General features: G+C 40.7%; 1 protein-coding gene across 1 annotated transcript; it reads right to left on the bottom strand.

Moving 5' to 3' along the window:
- Positions 1-88: 88 nt before the first annotated feature.
- LOC113019953 (alpha-2B adrenergic receptor-like) lies at positions 89-14,737 on the bottom strand. The gene is made up of 6 exons (XM_026163616.1): positions 14,605-14,737; positions 11,879-12,054; positions 10,282-10,789; positions 9,937-10,233; positions 9,056-9,195; positions 89-439 (listed from the first exon to the last, which is right to left on the bottom strand). The coding sequence occupies exons 1-6, from the start codon at positions 14,735-14,737 to the stop codon at positions 89-91; spliced, it is 1,605 nt and encodes a 534-aa protein (XP_026019401.1).
- Between the last annotated feature and the right edge of the window lie 4,394 nt (positions 14,738-19,131).

Genomic DNA, 19,131 nt, shown 5'->3' with positions numbered 1-19,131 from the left:
GTCTGGGGTGAGTTTATTGTTCTTTTCAGTCATGGGTTCAGGTGGAATGTGTGAAAGGCAGTCCTTATAAGTCACCACTGGGAGTTGCTCAGCAGGTGAAAAGTGACGGCGGCGTGAGCGTCGCTTCCTCCAAGGCAAGGAAGCCCTGGGCGTACAGCTGAGCCTCTGACATGCGGGACGGCAACGCAGAAGCTGGAGTGTCGGAAGAAAAACGGAGCACTCCCACCTGAAGCGGCTGAAGCTTGGGTGCGACTGGTGGGGGTTTTCGGCAGCTCCAGGGACCTTTGAGAGCTAGCCAAGTTCCACAGAATATGCGCTCACAATCAGGAGTGCGCCACGGCTTCCAGCGGAGCTCTTCATCCAGCTGGGCGAAGGCAGCCTCACGCATACAGCTGTAAGTCCGCTGGGTCCATGTTCTCTCACAGTCTGCCGGGACAAACTGTGTGAAGTGCGAAGAGTGGACCCAGGTGCGGACATACTAAAACTCAACTTTAACTGAAGATGAGCTGTTTATTAAGGCAGACAAAATGGTACAAAAATAAAATGGCCAACAAAATGCAAAACTAAACAATAACCTAAACTGGGTAAACTAGAAAGGTGAAATGAACCATGAAAAACCCTGGTGAATAGAAAAACAAACAAGAAAGACTCTAAACATGGCAATGTCATATGGAAACCCGAAAGCATGACATGGCGTGGAAAAACCACAGACGGTCCACCAAGGAATGGCTGAAAACACACAGACTAAATACACAGGAGGTGATCAGGGGAAGTGACAACACATGGGGAAACAGCTGACACACATGAACATAACGACGTCACGGGGGAGGAGTAAAACTAAACACACTGAACGTAGAACACAGGACCTCTTCAAAATAAAACAGGAAACATAATGAGACACAGACGTGACAACATGAACTTGACAACATAAGACACACAGACATGAAACACATGAGAGGCAAGGGAGACTTAAACATAGAGGAGAAGACACAAAGGAAATCTAAGAAACAATGAACTACAGCAACAACCTGGGCATGACAGGAAAGAACTTAGGTAACTTAAAGAACTTAAATATAAGACAAAAAACATCAAAATATATATACACTCAAAACGCTGAGCCAAATGGCCCAGGATCGTGACATATACTCTGGAATCAAAAGTATTATAAGGCTACAATTTAGTATTTAAGTGACTAAAAGAGTGAGGAAAAGAGGTAACTTCATAATTTGATAACTTTATAAATTTGAGAGATTTGTCATACGCATATGATTTGAAAAAAGACAGCTTCTTTTTCACATAGTTCTCAAAAAAAGACCTGATCTCATAGCAGAAATGGCCTGGAATATTGATATAATCAAATCAATTGTCCCTTAGCCTAAGGCCAGTCTGTCCACCAAACTTCAAGAAATCCATTTCTGCTGGCAGACAGACTAGCATGGAAGAAAGCATAACCTCTTTCACAAGGGAGATAAGCCCTCAACTGTGAATCAAACAAAGGCATTTATATCAGTATCTGACACCGCAGTATATGAAACGTCATATATATTACATAAAACACATCAGCCTCTATTAAACTACATGAATCAACATGATAGCCCTCTTCCTTGTGTGTGTGTGTGTGTGTGTGTGTGTGTGTGTGTGTGTGTGTGTGTGTGTGTCTTTGTCTTCATTACATTTTGAGAACACTTACAGCACACTCCAACTCTGTAAATTAAAGAAAGAAAGAGAACCCTGTCAAATTGTCAGGGTTCTCCCCACAATACCAACCAAAGTTTTGTGCTTTAGTGTGCTTAGGAACGTTAATACAGTATTTACACTTGGTGGTGTAAAATGGTTAAGTGATGACGTGACGAATCCTACTTCCGGGCCTAAAGTAGTCTGCGTTTAATATGGCTTTTGTGTTGTTAACATGTTTAATGTTTTATATTTTCTTCTATCTCAAAAAGCTCCTAAAACAGTCAGTGATCACTGTTGACCTCCCTCGGCTTTTATTACCGCTAATCATTTATTTAAGCTCAGTTTTTAAAACCTTAGGATGTAGCTACAGCCCAGCCCATGCAGCAGTATATGAATGACTAACCTCGTATTGTGGATGGATTATCTCAGTTGTTCTCCTGGCTGAAGTTTGGTCCTTTTACAGCATCCTGCCATGCGATTACATTTGTTCCTGACCACCGAGAACACTCACGGTAACTTTTATCGAGTGGAAAAAAAGTTAGCTTGTTTATATTATGCTAACATAGCTGTGTCGCTAGCGGTCACGTAGCACATCATTATATACCAGCTAGCCCAACTTCAGTAACCCTACAAACGTCACTGCTGTTTAGTTTTCTGTCTTCATTTATGCTGGAAGTGATAGCAGAGCTGTACGTTTTAATTTGTTTCCAAAACCCCGCAGTCAGGACATGCTATATTGTATTTAGATAGAAGCTAGCGAGCTAACTCCCTGCTAACTTCTAACTCCGTTAAATGTCATAAACTCCGTTTTCATGGATGCCTGGATGTTAAACTCAATTGTTACACCTGGTAGAGCAGAACGCTGATCATTTTATTAAAGATGAAAGACTTTAGACTGTTTTTCAACTCTCAGTAATGCCATAGTGATCGTTTGATATATGGACCTGCAGCGGAGTTTAGGCCCAGACACGGCTAGTGACGTCAGACTGAACAACCGCATAGCATTGTATAAGTTGCAAACACACACTAAGCTAAAACGTACACATTGAAGCAGCAAACATCACTGGAGGCTCTTAGATTAGTTGCTGATAGTAAGTTTCTTAAACAAATAAGAAGATAGCTGTCACATTGAAAAATGCCTGAGGATCTTAAATTCAATACTATTAACAGATAAAATATGTTTTAGTCCTAAACTTATGCTAGTAATGCATCAATAACCGGCTTTTTCTGTCTGCCTGTGTATGCTGGAGATCCAAATGCTAAGCTAATTACTTAGCCATGCTTTTCACATCTGTATTTATTAGCTGCTAAGCTAAAGTAATATAAAACAATGTTCCAAATAGTCAATATATATAAGAAGACGTACTGGACTTGAGTAACTCAGATTTAAGTTTTCACATTCACGCTTGAACGATTACATTTATTTGTAATTTTGATTTTCTTCTGCTTAACTGAAATCTGTTGATGGTTGCAGGGTAGGCAGCTTATTCCAGATGTACTTTTCCCCAGCAACATTTTGCAGTTTTTTCCAGAAGATTTGATTTGTTCCCAGTGATGGGAATAACGGCGTTACAGGTAATGGCTTTAGTAATGGCGGTACTTTTTTCAGTAACGAGTAATGTAACTAATTATTATTGCAATCGTTACAACGCCATTACCATTACGAACAAAAAATGCGGTCGCGTAACTATTTTTCAACAAACAGACGGTTGAAGCTGTGTTCAGCTTACCGCATCTTATATCAGTTGCTGTAGCAAGTAGCTGTAAGTAATCTGGGAGCTGCAGCTTTAAGCAGCTGTGCGCTCCCGCAGGCAGCAATCGCTGACTGACAGACGATCACTTTTTGGCACAACACCTGCAGCTAGGGGCCAAAATGAGTGCTGCTGTTTAACTGAGGAAGAATAAAGTAGTCGTGGTAACCCAATCACATGACCACTTTAAGATGACAGGGCAACAAGGTGATATATGCCAGTTTTTACAGTACATTGTGTTGATAGGCCACGTAAAACCAGAGTTATGATGAACAATATATACGCGTGTTTTTTCCTGAATAGTTTCGTCACGTTTACTGTCTAAGGACAGCAGCGAGCACTCTCTGCTTATGAGCAAAAAAAATAAAACAAAACAAAAAACGTGTGTGGGAAAATGCACCATGTCGACCAATCAAAAAATAATATGGCGACATGGCATTTGGCTGTTTAGGAAGAGGGGGAAGATTTAGGAGTGACGGTGAGAGAGAGAGAGCGCGAGTTTTGAGATGTGAGAGATTTGTGACGTTTAGCGTGTTTGGAGTGTGTAGTTAATGTGTTGTCTTGTGTGGTTAGTGTGTAGAGTTGTGGATAGTTTTGTGTTGTGTCAGAACAATGAGGCGACTGCTGTCTCCAGGTAGAAACAGGAGTGATACACCTGCTGCTGTCAGACCTGCAGGTATCAGGCTGTGATGTTCTCCTTTATAGTGGACAGAAATTATGTTTTTGGAGTGGCACAAATATTTGCGTGGCATCTTATTGAATGCAGAACAGCTGATGGTTATGTAAATAGATGTGGTTATTAAAAAAAGGATAAAAGGTAATTGGCTGCAAATAACTTTGTTGTTTGCAAAACTTGTGCATATGATTTTAAACTTTAAAACATTTAAAGTTATGAAATATGATTCATTAAACATGTTTGTGGTTGTTACAGTAAAAAAATTACTTTTTCTACTCTGATTTTAGGTTTTTTGTCTGATTTTAGATCAGTTGTGTTAATACAGTATGTCAACATGAAAACATAACTGTAAATTCAGACACGTGAGGTTGTGCTGGAAAGGCAGCTTAGTTGGCAGCTTAGTGTTTCACCTTTCTACTTCTGTTTCTTCCCGTCTAACGGTTCCTTGTCCAGTGCTTTCTGGACTTCCAACAGTTCCTTCACTGTATTTTCAAGTCAGGATAACTGCTGGATTCTCTCAAAGAAAAGATCTTTGCACACATAAGGAGACGTGCTCAGAAGATGTTGGCTGTCTTTGGATCTACCTTTACACGTGAACAAACATTCTTACTTATAAAATTTCACAAGTCCAGGTACAGATCCTCTCTCTTGGCGATGATCACCTGTCCAGTGTCCATTGTATTTCGACCTCTTGTTGCACTTATTCAAGCCTAAAACAGGCAAGTATTTCTTCACTTAACAAGAAAAAAATAACTGAAAAATACCAGATAAACTAAAAAACTAAATGCAAAGTTGCAATAGCACTTCAAATCTTTAACATTTTGCCAGAACATGCACATTTTGTTTACAGGTCTCTGGACGTAGCGTTTTCAGTGGCAGAAACGTCCAGATGAACAGAATCAACTTTTGGAGATTTACTTACCTTGATTATTGAGAATGCATCAAGACATTTTGTTTACAGTTGTTTTTCTGGATTTGATTAAATAGTGATAAAATGTTTGCATTTTTACAATGCCTGTCTCATATTTTCATTCCCTACAGCATCCACTGTACAGCTACAGCTTTATATAATAATAATTTATGTATTATGGAGATAAAAGTAATATTATACGAAACTGAGTTCAGCTTATTGGTGCAGCACTCTACAAGAGTCCCAGGAGCACCTCGGGAAAATTAATTGCCTGCCTTTGGTTTGAATGGTACATAGAGATGTAGCCTAAAGTCCAGTTATATCGAGCATGACGCTGAATCATGCTGGTTCAGCACCTATGATGCAGTTATATAACAGAAACCCAAGTCTCAAAATTATGACTTCTTACTGCTAGTTCAGCTCTTAACCTGCTGAGTTATTCAGCCACTGAGAAAATATGATGATATTATGGACTAGAGCTACAGTTTGTAGTTCATAGACTCACCAAAAAAAAGCAAATAAGCTCATCATGTGACACACAGTGACACCAATTTAATTTACAAGTGGATGAACATAAATAAGATTAACATGTTTCTTACATTTAATAATAATAAGTCTTTGTACACCAAACAGATGTACCGCGTTGTGATCATACAAATAGTCAATATAATTGTTGACTGTGGGAGAAAAAAACAAACATAATTATAAATCAATAAGACTAACAGAGATGACAGAGGAGACATGACACTCAAATATCCCTAATAGAACTACTGGGGATTGTTTCACATCAGCAAAGATGGTGGTACAGTGGAAATAAAAGTTTCATGGAAAAACATGTTTTAACTTTTTGACATTCAGCTGGTCATTAATAACTCATCTAAAGTTAGGATTCAGGTCTGGTTAACCTTCTCAGGTCTGAGCTATTATAGGTGGTAACACTAACCCTGTATTTAGGGCTGCCACGATTGGTCGACTAGTCACGATTACATCGACTATCAAACTCGTCGACGACTGATTTAATAGTCGACGCGTCGTTTGAAGCTTTGTAAGATCCCAAAAGACGCAGGAATAAGTAGCAGGATTTAAGAGTGTAATAACGAACTGAAACAGAAGATGGCAGCACTGCATGTACAAGGATGCCAGCTGCCGTTAAACCCCGAAGAAGAAGAAGAAGCTGTGTCCCAGAATTCATAGTGCGGCCCACCTCAGTTTCCAACAATGGCGGCAGCTATCTAGTTTTAATATTACTCTTATTATTCTTTCTGGGTCACAAAATAAACGTTTAACATATTTTCAGGCGAGAATGTAGCTGTGTAAACCTCAAATATCTGCTCAGTTTATCAGGACACCACATATTTTCAAAAGCGCTCCGACGTTTTCAGAGACGTCTGTTACCCACCAGCTCGATAGCGAGCCGGGGGCGAGGCTCACTAGAGCCGTGAGGACACCGGACTCCCGGCAAATCGTTTTCAAACCCACCGCCGTCTTTTGCTACTCAGGTTAAACATGATACATAAGTCACTTAGATAACTTAACAATGTTATTGTTTGGCTTTTTTCAGTGTTTTATTTGTTCCTGAGCAAATCGGTTTGTCTGAGATTAAAGTTATAGTTTTTACACAGCTGAATAAACGTCAAGCAGACAGCTGATTATCAGAAGTGTGAGATGCTCCAGAATTTACTCCGGTGTCCTGTTATATTTTAGATAGCAAGGAGTTTATTAAACTTCACTGAAACAATCTGCAAACTTCATTAAAATTCAATAAACTCTCATCTTGTCTTTATTTTTAGTTAGCACAAACACTTAAAGCTGTAAGCTAATGATAGTTATATAAGAGCAGATGCTGCTGGTGCAATAAGCTGTACGTTTTACGTCCAATGGATGATGATCTGATTAGTCGACTATCAAAATAATCGTTTGTGGCAGCCCTAACTGTATTGTAAAGATAGGAAAATGGAATTTTTAGGAAAACCAATCCAAAAGATTTTTGACAAGGTTCCTGGAAGTATTCCATGATGGCTCCTGAGTGAAAGTATTGCTGTGTCCAAATTCAAGACCTGCATCCTTCGAAGGACCCGGCCTTCACGGTCAACATAGGCCGGGTCCTTCGAAGACCCAGAAGGCTGGAAGTGCGAGGCTGTGAAATGGGACGGTCTAGCCTTCAGATTTGTGTCACCGCTGTCTCAGTGGAGTTTAATAAAATCAGCCGTCTGCTCCTTGCTCCCTAAAATATAACAGGACACTGGAGTAAATTCTCCAGCATCTCACACTTCTGATAATCAGCTGTCTGCTTGACATTTATTCAGCTGTGTAAAAACTATAACTTTAATCTCAGCCAAACAGATTTACTCAGGAACAAATAAAACACTGAAAAAAGCCAAATAATAACATTTTTAAGTTGTCTAAGTGACTTATGTATCATGTTTAACCTGAGTAGTGTAAAACCACGGGGTCTGAAAACGATGTGCCGGGAGTTTCCGCCTGCTCTAGTGAGCCTTGAACCCCGGCTAGCTATCGAGCTGGTGGGTAACAGACGTCTCCGAAAACGTCGGAGCGCTTTTGCAAATATGCAATGTCTTGATAAATCGAGCAGATATTTGAGGTTTACACAGCTACATTCTCCCTGAAAATATGTTAAAAGTTTATTTTGTGACCCAGAAAGAGGAATATTAAAACTAAGTAGCTGCCTCCGTTGATGGAAACTGGAATTGGCTGCACTATGAATTCTGGGACAGGTTGGGCATCGAAGGATACAACTGACCCATCCTTCAAATCTGGGGAAATGAAGGACGCATTTGTCGGACGCATTTGTCGGAGTCTTTGAATTTGGGCAGCTTTCGTCGCCTGGCTGTGATGTCATCGGTCTACAAATGCGGCCTCTGAATTTGGACACAGCTTATTTGGACTTTGGCTGAAGTCTATGCGAGCGGACTCTGGATATAAAAATCTAGCCCAAAAGTCTAACTGAATTAGCATCACTCATTTTTAGACAAAATAAAAGACTTAGTGTATTTTCATTGTGCATAGATTTTTTTGGGTGAAACAAACCGGCTATGTAATAATGCACAGGCTAAAACTGGACTATGTGTTTTAGCCTGTGCATTATTGCATGAACTATTCCATGTACTGATGAAATGCCATTCACAATATTTTTGCCCAGTATATGAAGTTCATGTGGAGGTTTTCTTATACATAAATTACATAAAGAATTAAAACTACTTGTGCTAGAATTGGTCTAAGCATAAGCATTAATATGCCTTTTTTAATTTATGCCTAAAATATTTTTTATTAATAAATGTCAACATTCTCAATTTGTGGTACAGTACCACATTGTAATGAAAAGAAATTGAGGTTTGTTTGATTGTTTCCTCTTTTTTGCTTGCAGTGGGTGCATCCATTTGTTTTTTGCCATCACAAAGTGGTTGTGGAGTGGTGCACGGTGAGCGTGTGCATGCGACGAGCTTGTGCGTGAGACTGTGTGCGTATGAGGCTGCGTACAGCGTGTCTGTATCTGGCAGACATCAGGTTGTACAATAAAGGATTGACGGCGGCACTGAGGTAGAAGAGCACGGAGGACACAAGATTAAAATACTGAGACAGATAATATAAAAAGTACAAGTGTGTATCAGGGGGTGCGTATGTGTCGCTGAAGACTGTGTCATTGTAGGTGTGGTCATAGTGCAGCTCTGTAGATGCTGCAGAATAGGCAGTTGTGGGGATGGGAGGCGCTGTTTCAGGTTTGTCATGTTGGGACTTTACGGTAATTGATAGCTTACTTTGCAGGCTGTGTGTGATTGTGTTTGTGCTTCTTTGCAGTTGGTTATGTGTGTTTCTGTTGTCTGGTTGTGTATTAATAACATGAGCCGAAACATTTTTATTTTGAGTGTGTCCATTATGTATGTCGGTCTTTTCATGTCGCCCTTTTGTGTGTGACATGATATGAGAGTGCAAGGACAGTGTTTCAGTGTTTATGTCCAGGTCTAAGTGGCTAGGTGGGTTAGTAACAGTGGGTATGGTGACATCTTTTCTGTCCATGCTGACATGCGTGATAGTGTCTGACTGGGAGTTAGTGTCCAGGTAAGTTTCCTGTCTCTCAGTCCCAGTGCCCAGAGAAAGAGAAAATATGGTTCGACCAACATGGAACGGCAGCCAACACAAGACGAACGCCAAGACGATCACTCCTGAAGAAAAAAAGATGAGAACATTAAGTCAGAACCGCCAACGTTCCAGATCGAGTCCTGACCAATCACAGCACGTACTACATGGACTACAGTATGCAAACGTCTTTGCCCACCCCTCAGTTTTTTTATATGTTGTTTTAAAAAATGGAAAATAGGCACAGCCATTAATGTAACCATGTACAAACATACATGGAAATACAGGTCGAATGAGCGTCTGAGTCAGTATTAGGTATGACTGCCTTTATGAACTCTCTCAGGCAGCTTTCGTCTAATTTCTTGAAGCAGTCTTCAGGAGTAGTTCTCCAGGCTTTTTGAAAGCTCATCTTTGGATGTTTGTGACCCTTTGGTTCCATTCTGTATCAAGCTGTTTCTATACGGCTCCATGACGGACAGGCTTCCAAGAACGAACTAACCCATCAACAACTCTACCAACGTAAATAAAACAAAAAACAAAACTGCTTGAATATCCCCCCCAAAACAAAAAACATGTCTTTCACCTGGCCGCCATACTGGTGAGAATTTAAAAGAATTTGAAATTGTGTGTGTGTGCTTACATATCTTTGTGGGGACCAAAAATTGGAAGTTTACTATGCTTGTGGGAACCAACAGCCTTTATGGGGATAAAATCCACGTCCCCACAAGTTTGAAGGTATTTTTGAGGCTCAAAATATGCTTTTAGTGTGAGGGTTACTATTAGGTTATGGTTAGGTTTAGGCATAGTGTGTGTGTGTGCTTCCTCACCCAGCATTTTGACAGTGTTCCTGTGACTCTGGTCTCTACGGCTGCTTTTTGGGCGGAGCCACAGTGTGCGCCCAATCAGACTATATACCACTCCCAGAATGCAGAGAGGTACCAAGAAATACAAATTGGAGAGAATCATCATGGCTGACAACAGGCCAGAGGAGATGGCAAAATGTGTACAGCGGCACTCTCTCTTGTCAGTCTCTCCCCCACGGCCTTCATTGGAGCTTCCGTCCAGTCCTCCTCCCTCGTCTTCCTTTTTGTTTTGCTGCTCTCCCTCTAATCCCATCTTTCCGTCTCCCTCCCTTCCATGTTCAACTGTATGTTTTTCAAGTTTCATTTCACCTTTGTCTTCCGGTGGCCTGTTATCTACTTCTGCTGTTTCTGTCTCCACTTTTTCTCCGATCCATTTCAGTTCACCAGCTCGTTCCTCCCAACTCTTTGTCTCTTTTTCACCCCACTTTATTCCCTCTGGGCCTCCATCCATGTGTCTGCTTTCTTTTTCTCCTCCACCCATCATAAACCCTCCCTGATCTCCTTCCCTGCCTGTCCACCCCCCGTCTTCTTTCCATTGGATGAGCCCGAGGTCTTCTCGTCCAACGTCCTCCACTCCAACCATGACCAGCACTGGTGCGGCACTCACAGCCGCACTCAGCCAGAGGCAGCCTATGATGGCCCGGGTTCTGCGCCGTGTCACTACTGTCTTGGCTGTGATCGGCCAGCAGACTGCCAGGTATCTCTCCAGGGAGAGGAAGGTGATGTGGAGGATGGTGCAGAAGGTGCAGCACTCTGAGAGGAACATAGTCAGCTTACAGGCAAGGTCTCCCAGGGGCCAGGGCCGGGGCCTCCAGAGCTTGGAGAGACAGAACAATTATTTTCCTCTGATTGCATTTTATACCTTTTTTAACCTGTAAAGAATATGTGAGCAGTGCATAGCATGTCAACAGACTCAGATAAGAACAAGTATTTAATATTAACTCAGCTGCTTAGTTTAAATGAACATTCTGAAAACTACTTTATTAACAGAGTGCTGCCTTCCTCCCCTCACCCCAACCAGTCACAGTAGATGGCCTCTCCTCCCTGAGCCAGCTCCTGCAGGAGGTTTCTTTCCTGTTATAAGGGAGTTTTTCCTTCCTACTAGCACCAAAATTGTGTGCTCATAGAGGGTTGTCTGATTTTTAGGGTTGTCTCCATTTTCTCCACTGTAGGATCTTTACATTACAATATAAAGCACCTTGAGGCACCTGTTGCTGTGATTTGGGGCTATATAAGTACAAAGAAACTGTTGGAAATTCAGTGCTCAGCTCAGTCTGAAGCCTGTCTTTGAGTTTGTACGTACACAGACCTCGTTATGTAAACCATGTTTTACTGAGCGTCTGCCATTCTGACAATATATATGAAAGAAAAATTAAAAACTTATTAGGGCTCTTTATTATTGTGGCAACATATGGGTTAGTTGTAACGTTTGTTCTTCAAGCTCTTGGCGTCTTACAGAATCAAAGGCCAGATCTGTCTTTGCTTGTGTTAATTAAGTTACGCTGCACAAGGAATATGATAAAAACCCATGCAACTAACAAAAATATGACTTGTTATTTATCCACATACTTAAAGTGATTGTGCCAAGCCTGCGATAGAAGAGTGATTTAAGATTTCTCTAAGTGTGACACAAGCTTTCAATGTAACAAGATTTAATTTAGAGGCAGGGGTCCCCCTGAGGGGAAGGCAACAATAACATCTTTAAACAATTACTAGAAAACACAAACAGGAAGCGAATCTATTGTGCCTGCTTTGTTCACCCAATGGAGTGATTTTCTGTGACTCGACTAAACCTAACTAACATCATGATCTGATTGCTTAGTGCCACAACGTGGCTGTAGGTCTGGTGTTCAGGCCAAAGTAAAGCAAGCATGCATTACAAAATATGCACTGTGTCAGTAGATACCTTATATAAATCCAGAGGCAGCAGCAGGAGTATCAGCAGATCACTAACAGCCATGCTGCTCAGGTAGAGGTAGGTGGAGGTTCTCATGTGTGGACGCAGCCAAACCACCAGAATTGTTAGTATATTTCCCAGGAGGCCAAATAACATCAGGGGGATGTAAATCACAGTCACGCACACTGCAAGAAGAAATAATTATCTGTTTTTATCAGATCTCAATTTGATCTGTTTCCATCTATCTTCCTCATATACATAACACACACACACACACACACACATATATGTACATATATACAGGGCTGCACATACGTGGTCCGCAGGTGTGCATGCGCTGTCAAAATAAAAAACGTGCACCAGATAAGAAGTTGTCCGCTAGAGTGGGATTTTCATGGCACCACCTCTCTGTGCGTTCATCATTTGTTTGAAGCCAGCTCACCTCCTGCAACCACTTTTCCGAGAATACGCGCTTCTTTTGTGGTTCGGACTCCTGACATTTGTTTGGAGGTGGAGGAAAACCAAAGTAACTGCTTAAAGGAGCTTCTTCGACATCTTTAAGAGTTCTAAACAAACTCTGTCCTCCTCCAGAAAATCTTATGTACGCAAACGCGCGTCGCAATTTCTTATGTGGTGCGCGTCTTTTATTTTGACAGCGCATGCGCACCTGCGGACCACTTATGTGCAGCCCTGTATATATGTATATATATGCGTGTGTGTGTGTGTGTGTGTATTTTTTTTACATATTGTATAGATTTCTTTACAAATAATTCAATGAAACTATAGCCAGCAGCTGGTTAGCTTAGCTTAGCACCAACCATAGACTGTACATAAAGGTGGACATGCCTTTTCAGCACAGATAATAAAAAGGATCAACATTTCCAGATACTAGACAAAGAGTGTAGCTAGAATCATGTCCTCATATTACCACCGCTGCCTGCTTGATATAATGAGAAAACGACAAGGAGAATGCAGGGTGGATCTGCCTGGAAACACAGGCTTCACAGGCTAGCAACATGTGAAATACCTGGAAAGGCTTCTGACTCTAATAAGGACGTCATTAGAGTCAGACCTTTTATTTCTTAGAAGAGTTGCCCCCCTTTCCTTATCACTGACTGCATACAAGGAGAAAATAAAACCAGTCAATGATAAGGCCAGTGTTGCCAACTTAGCGACTTTTCACAACAAGCAGCGGTGCTGCCGTGGGCACCTCGCCCGTGCCAAAGTGCTCACGGGCGGAGGATAGTCCTCCCCCAGCAGGTGATTTTCACCCCTATGCGTCCAAACTGCAAATGAATCGCACATGAGCGAAGCCGCTGCTCCCGCACTGACTGTAACGCAGTCAGTTCTTCTTTTACTCTTATGCTGTTTTGTGGATCACAAGGTTTAAAACTACTAATAAACACACAAACACACACAGAGTACCTCCACCAGAGCGCCTATTTCAGATCACAGCCGGTCCAAGCCCGGGTAAAGGAGCAGGGTTGGAATTGTGACATTAAAAAACAATAATTGCTAAAAGAAATTTAATTTGTAGTTCTAAATAAACTCTAACTGCATTTTTTACTCACTTTATGTCTCTTCCACGATGTTATTTTTCTCTCCTACAACATAGGTTACAATGACGTTAGCATGACCAATTGTGCAAATTAGGCGATGACATCGTTTAGCTTTAAGCCAATAGCGATTTTCCTTAATGAGGAGTTGGCAACACTGGCTAAGGTTGCAGTGTCCCTCAGACTGACATTCAGGTCAGGCCCCCTGCTTGTAAAGTCTGGATTTAAAACATCAGCTTGAGCTTTCAAAACACAACTTCAATAACCATGTGTGGTGTTTCTTGTTATATACACTTTTATATACGCTCTGGACACAAAAAGTGGAAATGGAGAGTGCTAGCTAATAAACAAAAAAAGAAGAAAAGAAAAGGAAACCCTATATGTCATAGGTGTCAAACTCTGGCCCGCGGGCCAAATTTGGCCTGCAGCCTAATTACATTTGGCCCATGAAGCCATACCAAATTACTATTAGAGCTGGCCTACTGGTATTATACAGCTAATATATATATTGTTTAGTATTAAGCTTTGCTTGTTGCATATTCAGTTTTTCAGCAAAACGTGTTTGAGTCCATAAGAAAAGATTCATTCTTAAATCTGGAGGAATAAATATATTTCAATAAATATTAACGTTAGCCCGCGACTTTGTTCCAGTTTTGACCTTTGGCCCACTGTGTGTTTGAGTTTGACACCCCTGCTATATGTTAAGATAAGCAAACGAGCCTCTGGCATTAGATTTCAGTGCCTTGTGCCATGTTTACATCAGATAAAGTTTACTACTGATATTGACAAATTTAACTAACAGGGACATGTAACCATGCAAGCTTGCACGAACATCTCACAACACAATCCACTGCTGATGAGTTGCTTAGATGTGAGTTGCACAACCCATGAAACCAATCCTTTTATTTAGCCTAAAACCACATGTACAGAGCAAATCAGGTTCCTGGAGTGAATCAAGCAGTACTCAGCATCACCCAGAAAACAGCATTATACACCCAAACTACTTTAACACCAATGGAACGTAAGAGAAAATATGACTTTGAAATATTCAGATACCACAATTTCCTTCAATCAACAATTTGTTCTTTTTCTTTCTAAAGAGAAAGATGCGCTGTAGCTGCAGGTTTTTATTTTTATTATTTTATTTCTAAGACTACTTTTACAACTGTGTTTACCCACCTAATTCAATCAGTCCAAACATAGGTTCCTCCCAGTGGCACTCTTGGTTGGAGCAGTCCTCCGGGAAGCCGGACGTAAGGCCGCAGTTTTTTTCTCCACAGCCACGGCCCCCGTCTACATCCATCAAATCCATGATGGGTGGGGTGCGAGGGGGGAAAGGGTGGGCATCGACAAGAAAAGTGACAGCAAGAAAAGCAGCGGAGTATGTCCCCCGGGTTACAGGGTGCAGAGGTGACGCACGCTGATGGATTTCCTATGGCGCTCGATAGCGGCCGACGCTGACAGCGATGTTCAGGGGAGAGAAACAGTCCAGTTGGAACGAAGAAAAAACACATTTAGACGGGTTTACAAGACAAAGTGTTGGCGATGTAAGTGAGTACAGTTAAATTAAAGGTTAACAACAACATTATAGAGTACACACCAGTGTTTACATCGGCCCTAGCTCCAAAGTCACAACTTTATAACATCAAGAAAACCAGTATACAAATATGGGGACATGCATATTCAACACTGACTGTAATGGTCCGTTTCTCCAAGCAATACTTTTGTTACCATGTGGAACAAATAATATCAATGAAAACAACAACAACAAAAACATACATATTTTTTGTATTAGCATTTTCAGATTGAAAAATTAGCCACATGCAAAAACACAGTTATAACCTAAAATACTCACTGACTGAGCCTCGGCGTGTCATGTATCGCTGCTGCGCACACACGTCTGCCTTGGCCGTGACTTACACACCTACCATCTCTCTCTCTCTCTCTTTCTTATACCTCTCTCTCTCATGTCTTACTGTGTACAGCACCCTGCGCACAACATACCTCTTTTACACTACGCCACCTGATGTTTCCTAAGATGCCACCGGCTGTTTCATGTCGTAATGAAATCAAACTTGTTTCAGGACACCTTGTTCTTGTTCAGATGTATCTTTGTAAACCTTTTCTCTGATGGCCGTTTCAGTCAGAAGAGGCTTTCTCGTACAACTCGTCCATTATGAGAAGTTCGTGTTCTTTTTCTAATTGTGCTGTCATGAATATTCGCATTCAGCACGTTAATCGAGGCCTGTGAGATAATAATAATAATAATAACTTTATTTATAAAGTGCTTTCAAACAAAGTGCTGTACAACTAAAGGGATAAATAAAATAAAAGTGATACATAGCAACACAGGTAAGAGACACAAGACAAGTTAAAAACAATAAAAATGTAAAAACTAAAAGCCACAGAATTAAGACATGTAGGATGAACAAATGTGTCTTCAACTTAGCTGTAAAAACCTCCACAGAGCAGCCTGCTGAATATCTTGAGGGAGGTTGTTCCACAGAAACAGGCACGAAAAGAAAAAGCTCTCCAACTGTCTTTGTTCAGGCTCTATGAACTTTTAGAAGGCCAGAGTCCTGAGATCGGAGAGCACGAGAACCTGACAAGGTAGCCAATGCAGAGATCTCAGCACAGGGGTAATGTGCTCAAATTTCCCAGTTCTTGTTAAAATGCGAGCAGCTGCATTTTGCACCATCTGTAGACCTCTAAAACTTTTCTTTGGTAGGCCAATAATCAATGCAGGAAGACACAAATGCATGGACAAGAACCTCTGCAGTGTCGCTTGACAGAACTTGTCTGATTCTGGCGATGTATCTCCTGGGTGTTTTGGAGTTTGTCTGAGCTTGGGGTGAATTTGATGAGATGTCCACACCTGGGACGATTGTGGCATTGTGTTAATACCTGAATGTTTCAAACCAGCAAACTGCCAAACGTTCTGCTTTTATAGGTGCGCTCACAGTCGCTGATTATCAGTTAACCAGGTTCATTCTCTTGATTGTTACAGATACAGAACGGTTGTTCTTCGTTTGTGACGAACTTTATTTTTCTCGTGACTGTTTATAGTTCTGAAGTGGAAATTTAAAGCTCTAAAAGAAATAACTTTCTGAGTTTTAAAAAAACCTCTTGGATTGTTAGCTCAGCTTGGTCCCTAACAGGACAATACATTCATGTATTTTACTCAAAGATGTTGTCTAAGCATTTACTTCTGTCTCATAACTATGTACAAATCACTGTCCTTGTTTGGAGCAGTTTTTAATTTGTACTTAAAGGTGGAGGCCATAAAACACGAAGACTCATGAACACAATGTATCACAATGGTCATAAGGTGATGTTTTCAAACTTGGCACAAATATTCTCATGGAAAATATCACTGTCATCTCATACAACAAGGTTTTCTCAAGAAGCATAATTAATTCATGAGCAATTATAACATTTTTCACATTTTGTTGATTTTGTTTGTGGGGATAGGTTAATTGAAAAATCTAAATTGCCCATAGGTGTGGATGTGAGTGTGGATGGTTGTCTGTCCCTGTGTGTTGGCCCTGCGACAGACTGGTGTACCCCACCTCTCGCCCTATGACAGCTGGGATAGGCTCCAGCACCCCTGCGACCCTGAAAAGGATAAGCGGATAGATGGATGGACATTTTGTTGATAATCCAAGTGATCCCAAATAATCAAAGAGTTGGCAGTTCGTCTTGTAACCGGAAGGTTGCCGGTTCGAGCCCCGGCTCGCACAGTCTCGGTCGTTGTGTCCTTGGGCAAGACTAGAGATGGGTATCATTTAGGTTTTATCCGAAACCGGTACTTTTGAAACTGTGCCGGTGCTTAAACGGTGCTCGAACCGGTCCTTAAAGAATGGAGAACACAAAATTGGTCCAAAAACCTCTCATGTTCAGCTGTTTTTTTGTAAAAAGATAACAATGTTAGCCTTTTCTGCAGCTATGGAGCATATATGGTATCACTCTTGGCTGGAAGCAGTGCTTAAACAATGGAAAAAACACAAACTTTGTCCAAAAACCTCTCATGTTTAACTGTTTTCCACTTCTTCTTTGGTCATTTTAGCCTTTTTGGCCAGGGTGAAGGGAGTATCTGCCATCAAACAAGAACACAGCCGCATGTAGCTATGATGATGTTTGCTAGTTCACCTCACATGCATTAATGTAATAACGTGGTTAGCCTACTCAACGTAAATTACACACGAACAACATTAAGCTACTCACGCAGAGAAGAACGGCTGCTGCTGCATCATCATCCTCATCATTTCTGCTACACTGGCAGGCAGGCCCGGCCCTAACCAATCTGGCGCCCTAGGCAAGATTTTAGGTGGCGCCCCCCTACATCGGCAGTGTAGTGTATGTACTCATAAGAAACCGAATAGCTTTGTCTTTGACCTTTTTTTTTTACTTAAAGAAAGCAAATTCACAATCAGAATAATTAACAAGATAAAAAAATATATGAATAAATAAATGAATACAAAAAATAAAAAATGAATATATGAAATACAATAAATTTTACATACATAAACACAATAAAACGTGTCAACAAGTTGGATAAAAGAAATTAAAAATACAATATAAATAAGGCAACAGGAAGACCGCTTGATGCTGCTGCAAAACTGGTGGGTTGTGCTCCTGAAGTGGAGGCAGCAGCGGTAGATGTGGTAGATGGCCCAGGGGTGGGATTTAGAAACTTCAACAGTGCATCTGAAGAGAGGAGTATGTGACACCACTGAGTATTAAAGTCTAATAATAAAAACATATGATTCCAGGAATAAAATGAAATGATATAATATAAATGAAAAACCAAAGAGATATATGTATGATGTTAACTGATATGCAAATTAGATTAGATTCAATTTATTGTCATCATTACAGTGAAATGCTGAATAGCAGAATGCAAAGTAACAGTATAATATCATATGAGAATGTTATGTTATGATTATCTTTGACCGAATCACAGCAGTGCTCATATTAAAAAACAGCATTCCCTCTCATGTGATATTGCTTAATTAACATTAATGATGTGCGCTTTAACAACTAGGCTTACAACTATAATATATACAGGGGTGGAAAAGTGACTATTACCTGCAGGGTAAACGTTAGCTAACCAGAAGGCAATAACAATGTAAACAAAAAACACCTGCTTAAAAGATGAATACAAATGAGGAATGGTGGGAAAGGTGGGAGTACTGTAATTACCTAACGTTACATTATTATTTTCCATAACAATTTAGCCCCCTCCACAATATTAACTGACGTTAAAACAGTTAACTAGCTATTTATTGATTAGCAATTAGCGAATCATGTAACATTAGCTTAATGCTAAAAATTTAGGTTACTATCACATTCAGACAAATAATTCCATGTAGGCTAACGTTACCTACCTCTGTCTTTTTCTCGTTTCTCCTCCTCTTCTTTTCTCTTTTTTCTTCCCTGGGCACCTGACAGTTTTGGCCGTTTTGACATCTTGTGTTGATTTTTTGATGTGGTGACGTCCAAAAGGAACCATGATACGGGAAGGGAGGGGGCGCACCGTGCGGGGAGGGGGGGGCGTAATGTTGTAACAAATAATATTTCTATTAAATAAGCTTTACTTTGCATTTTAATTAACGTGGGATTATTTTTTGTATTTAGAAATAATAGTACCAACTTTTCAGTTATCTGTGGGTGAAATGTGCATGTGTAAGGAGCTTGGTGACTTTG

This window comes from Astatotilapia calliptera, chromosome 4, assembly GCF_900246225.1.
Source record: "Astatotilapia calliptera chromosome 4, fAstCal1.2, whole genome shotgun sequence".
NCBI classification, from domain to species: Eukaryota; Metazoa; Chordata; class Actinopteri; order Cichliformes; family Cichlidae; genus Astatotilapia; species Astatotilapia calliptera.
This window is presented reverse-complemented; position numbering and strand designations above follow the sequence as displayed.

Bases quoted from the DNA above. Each gene is read 5' to 3' on its own strand.
- LOC113019953 (XM_026163616.1), bottom strand. From the start codon at position 14,737: ATGGATTTGATGGATGTAGACGGGGGCCGTGGCTGTGGAGAAAAAAAC. The intron at 10,234-10,281 runs GTGAAATGAAAC...GAAGGGAGGGAG, and splicing joins CAGGCCACCGGAAGACAAAG to ACGGAAAGATGGGATTAGAG. The intron at 9,196-9,936 runs GTGAGGAAGCAC...TTTTTTCTTCAG, and splicing joins GAACACTGTCAAAATGCTGG to GAGTGATCGTCTTGGCGTTC.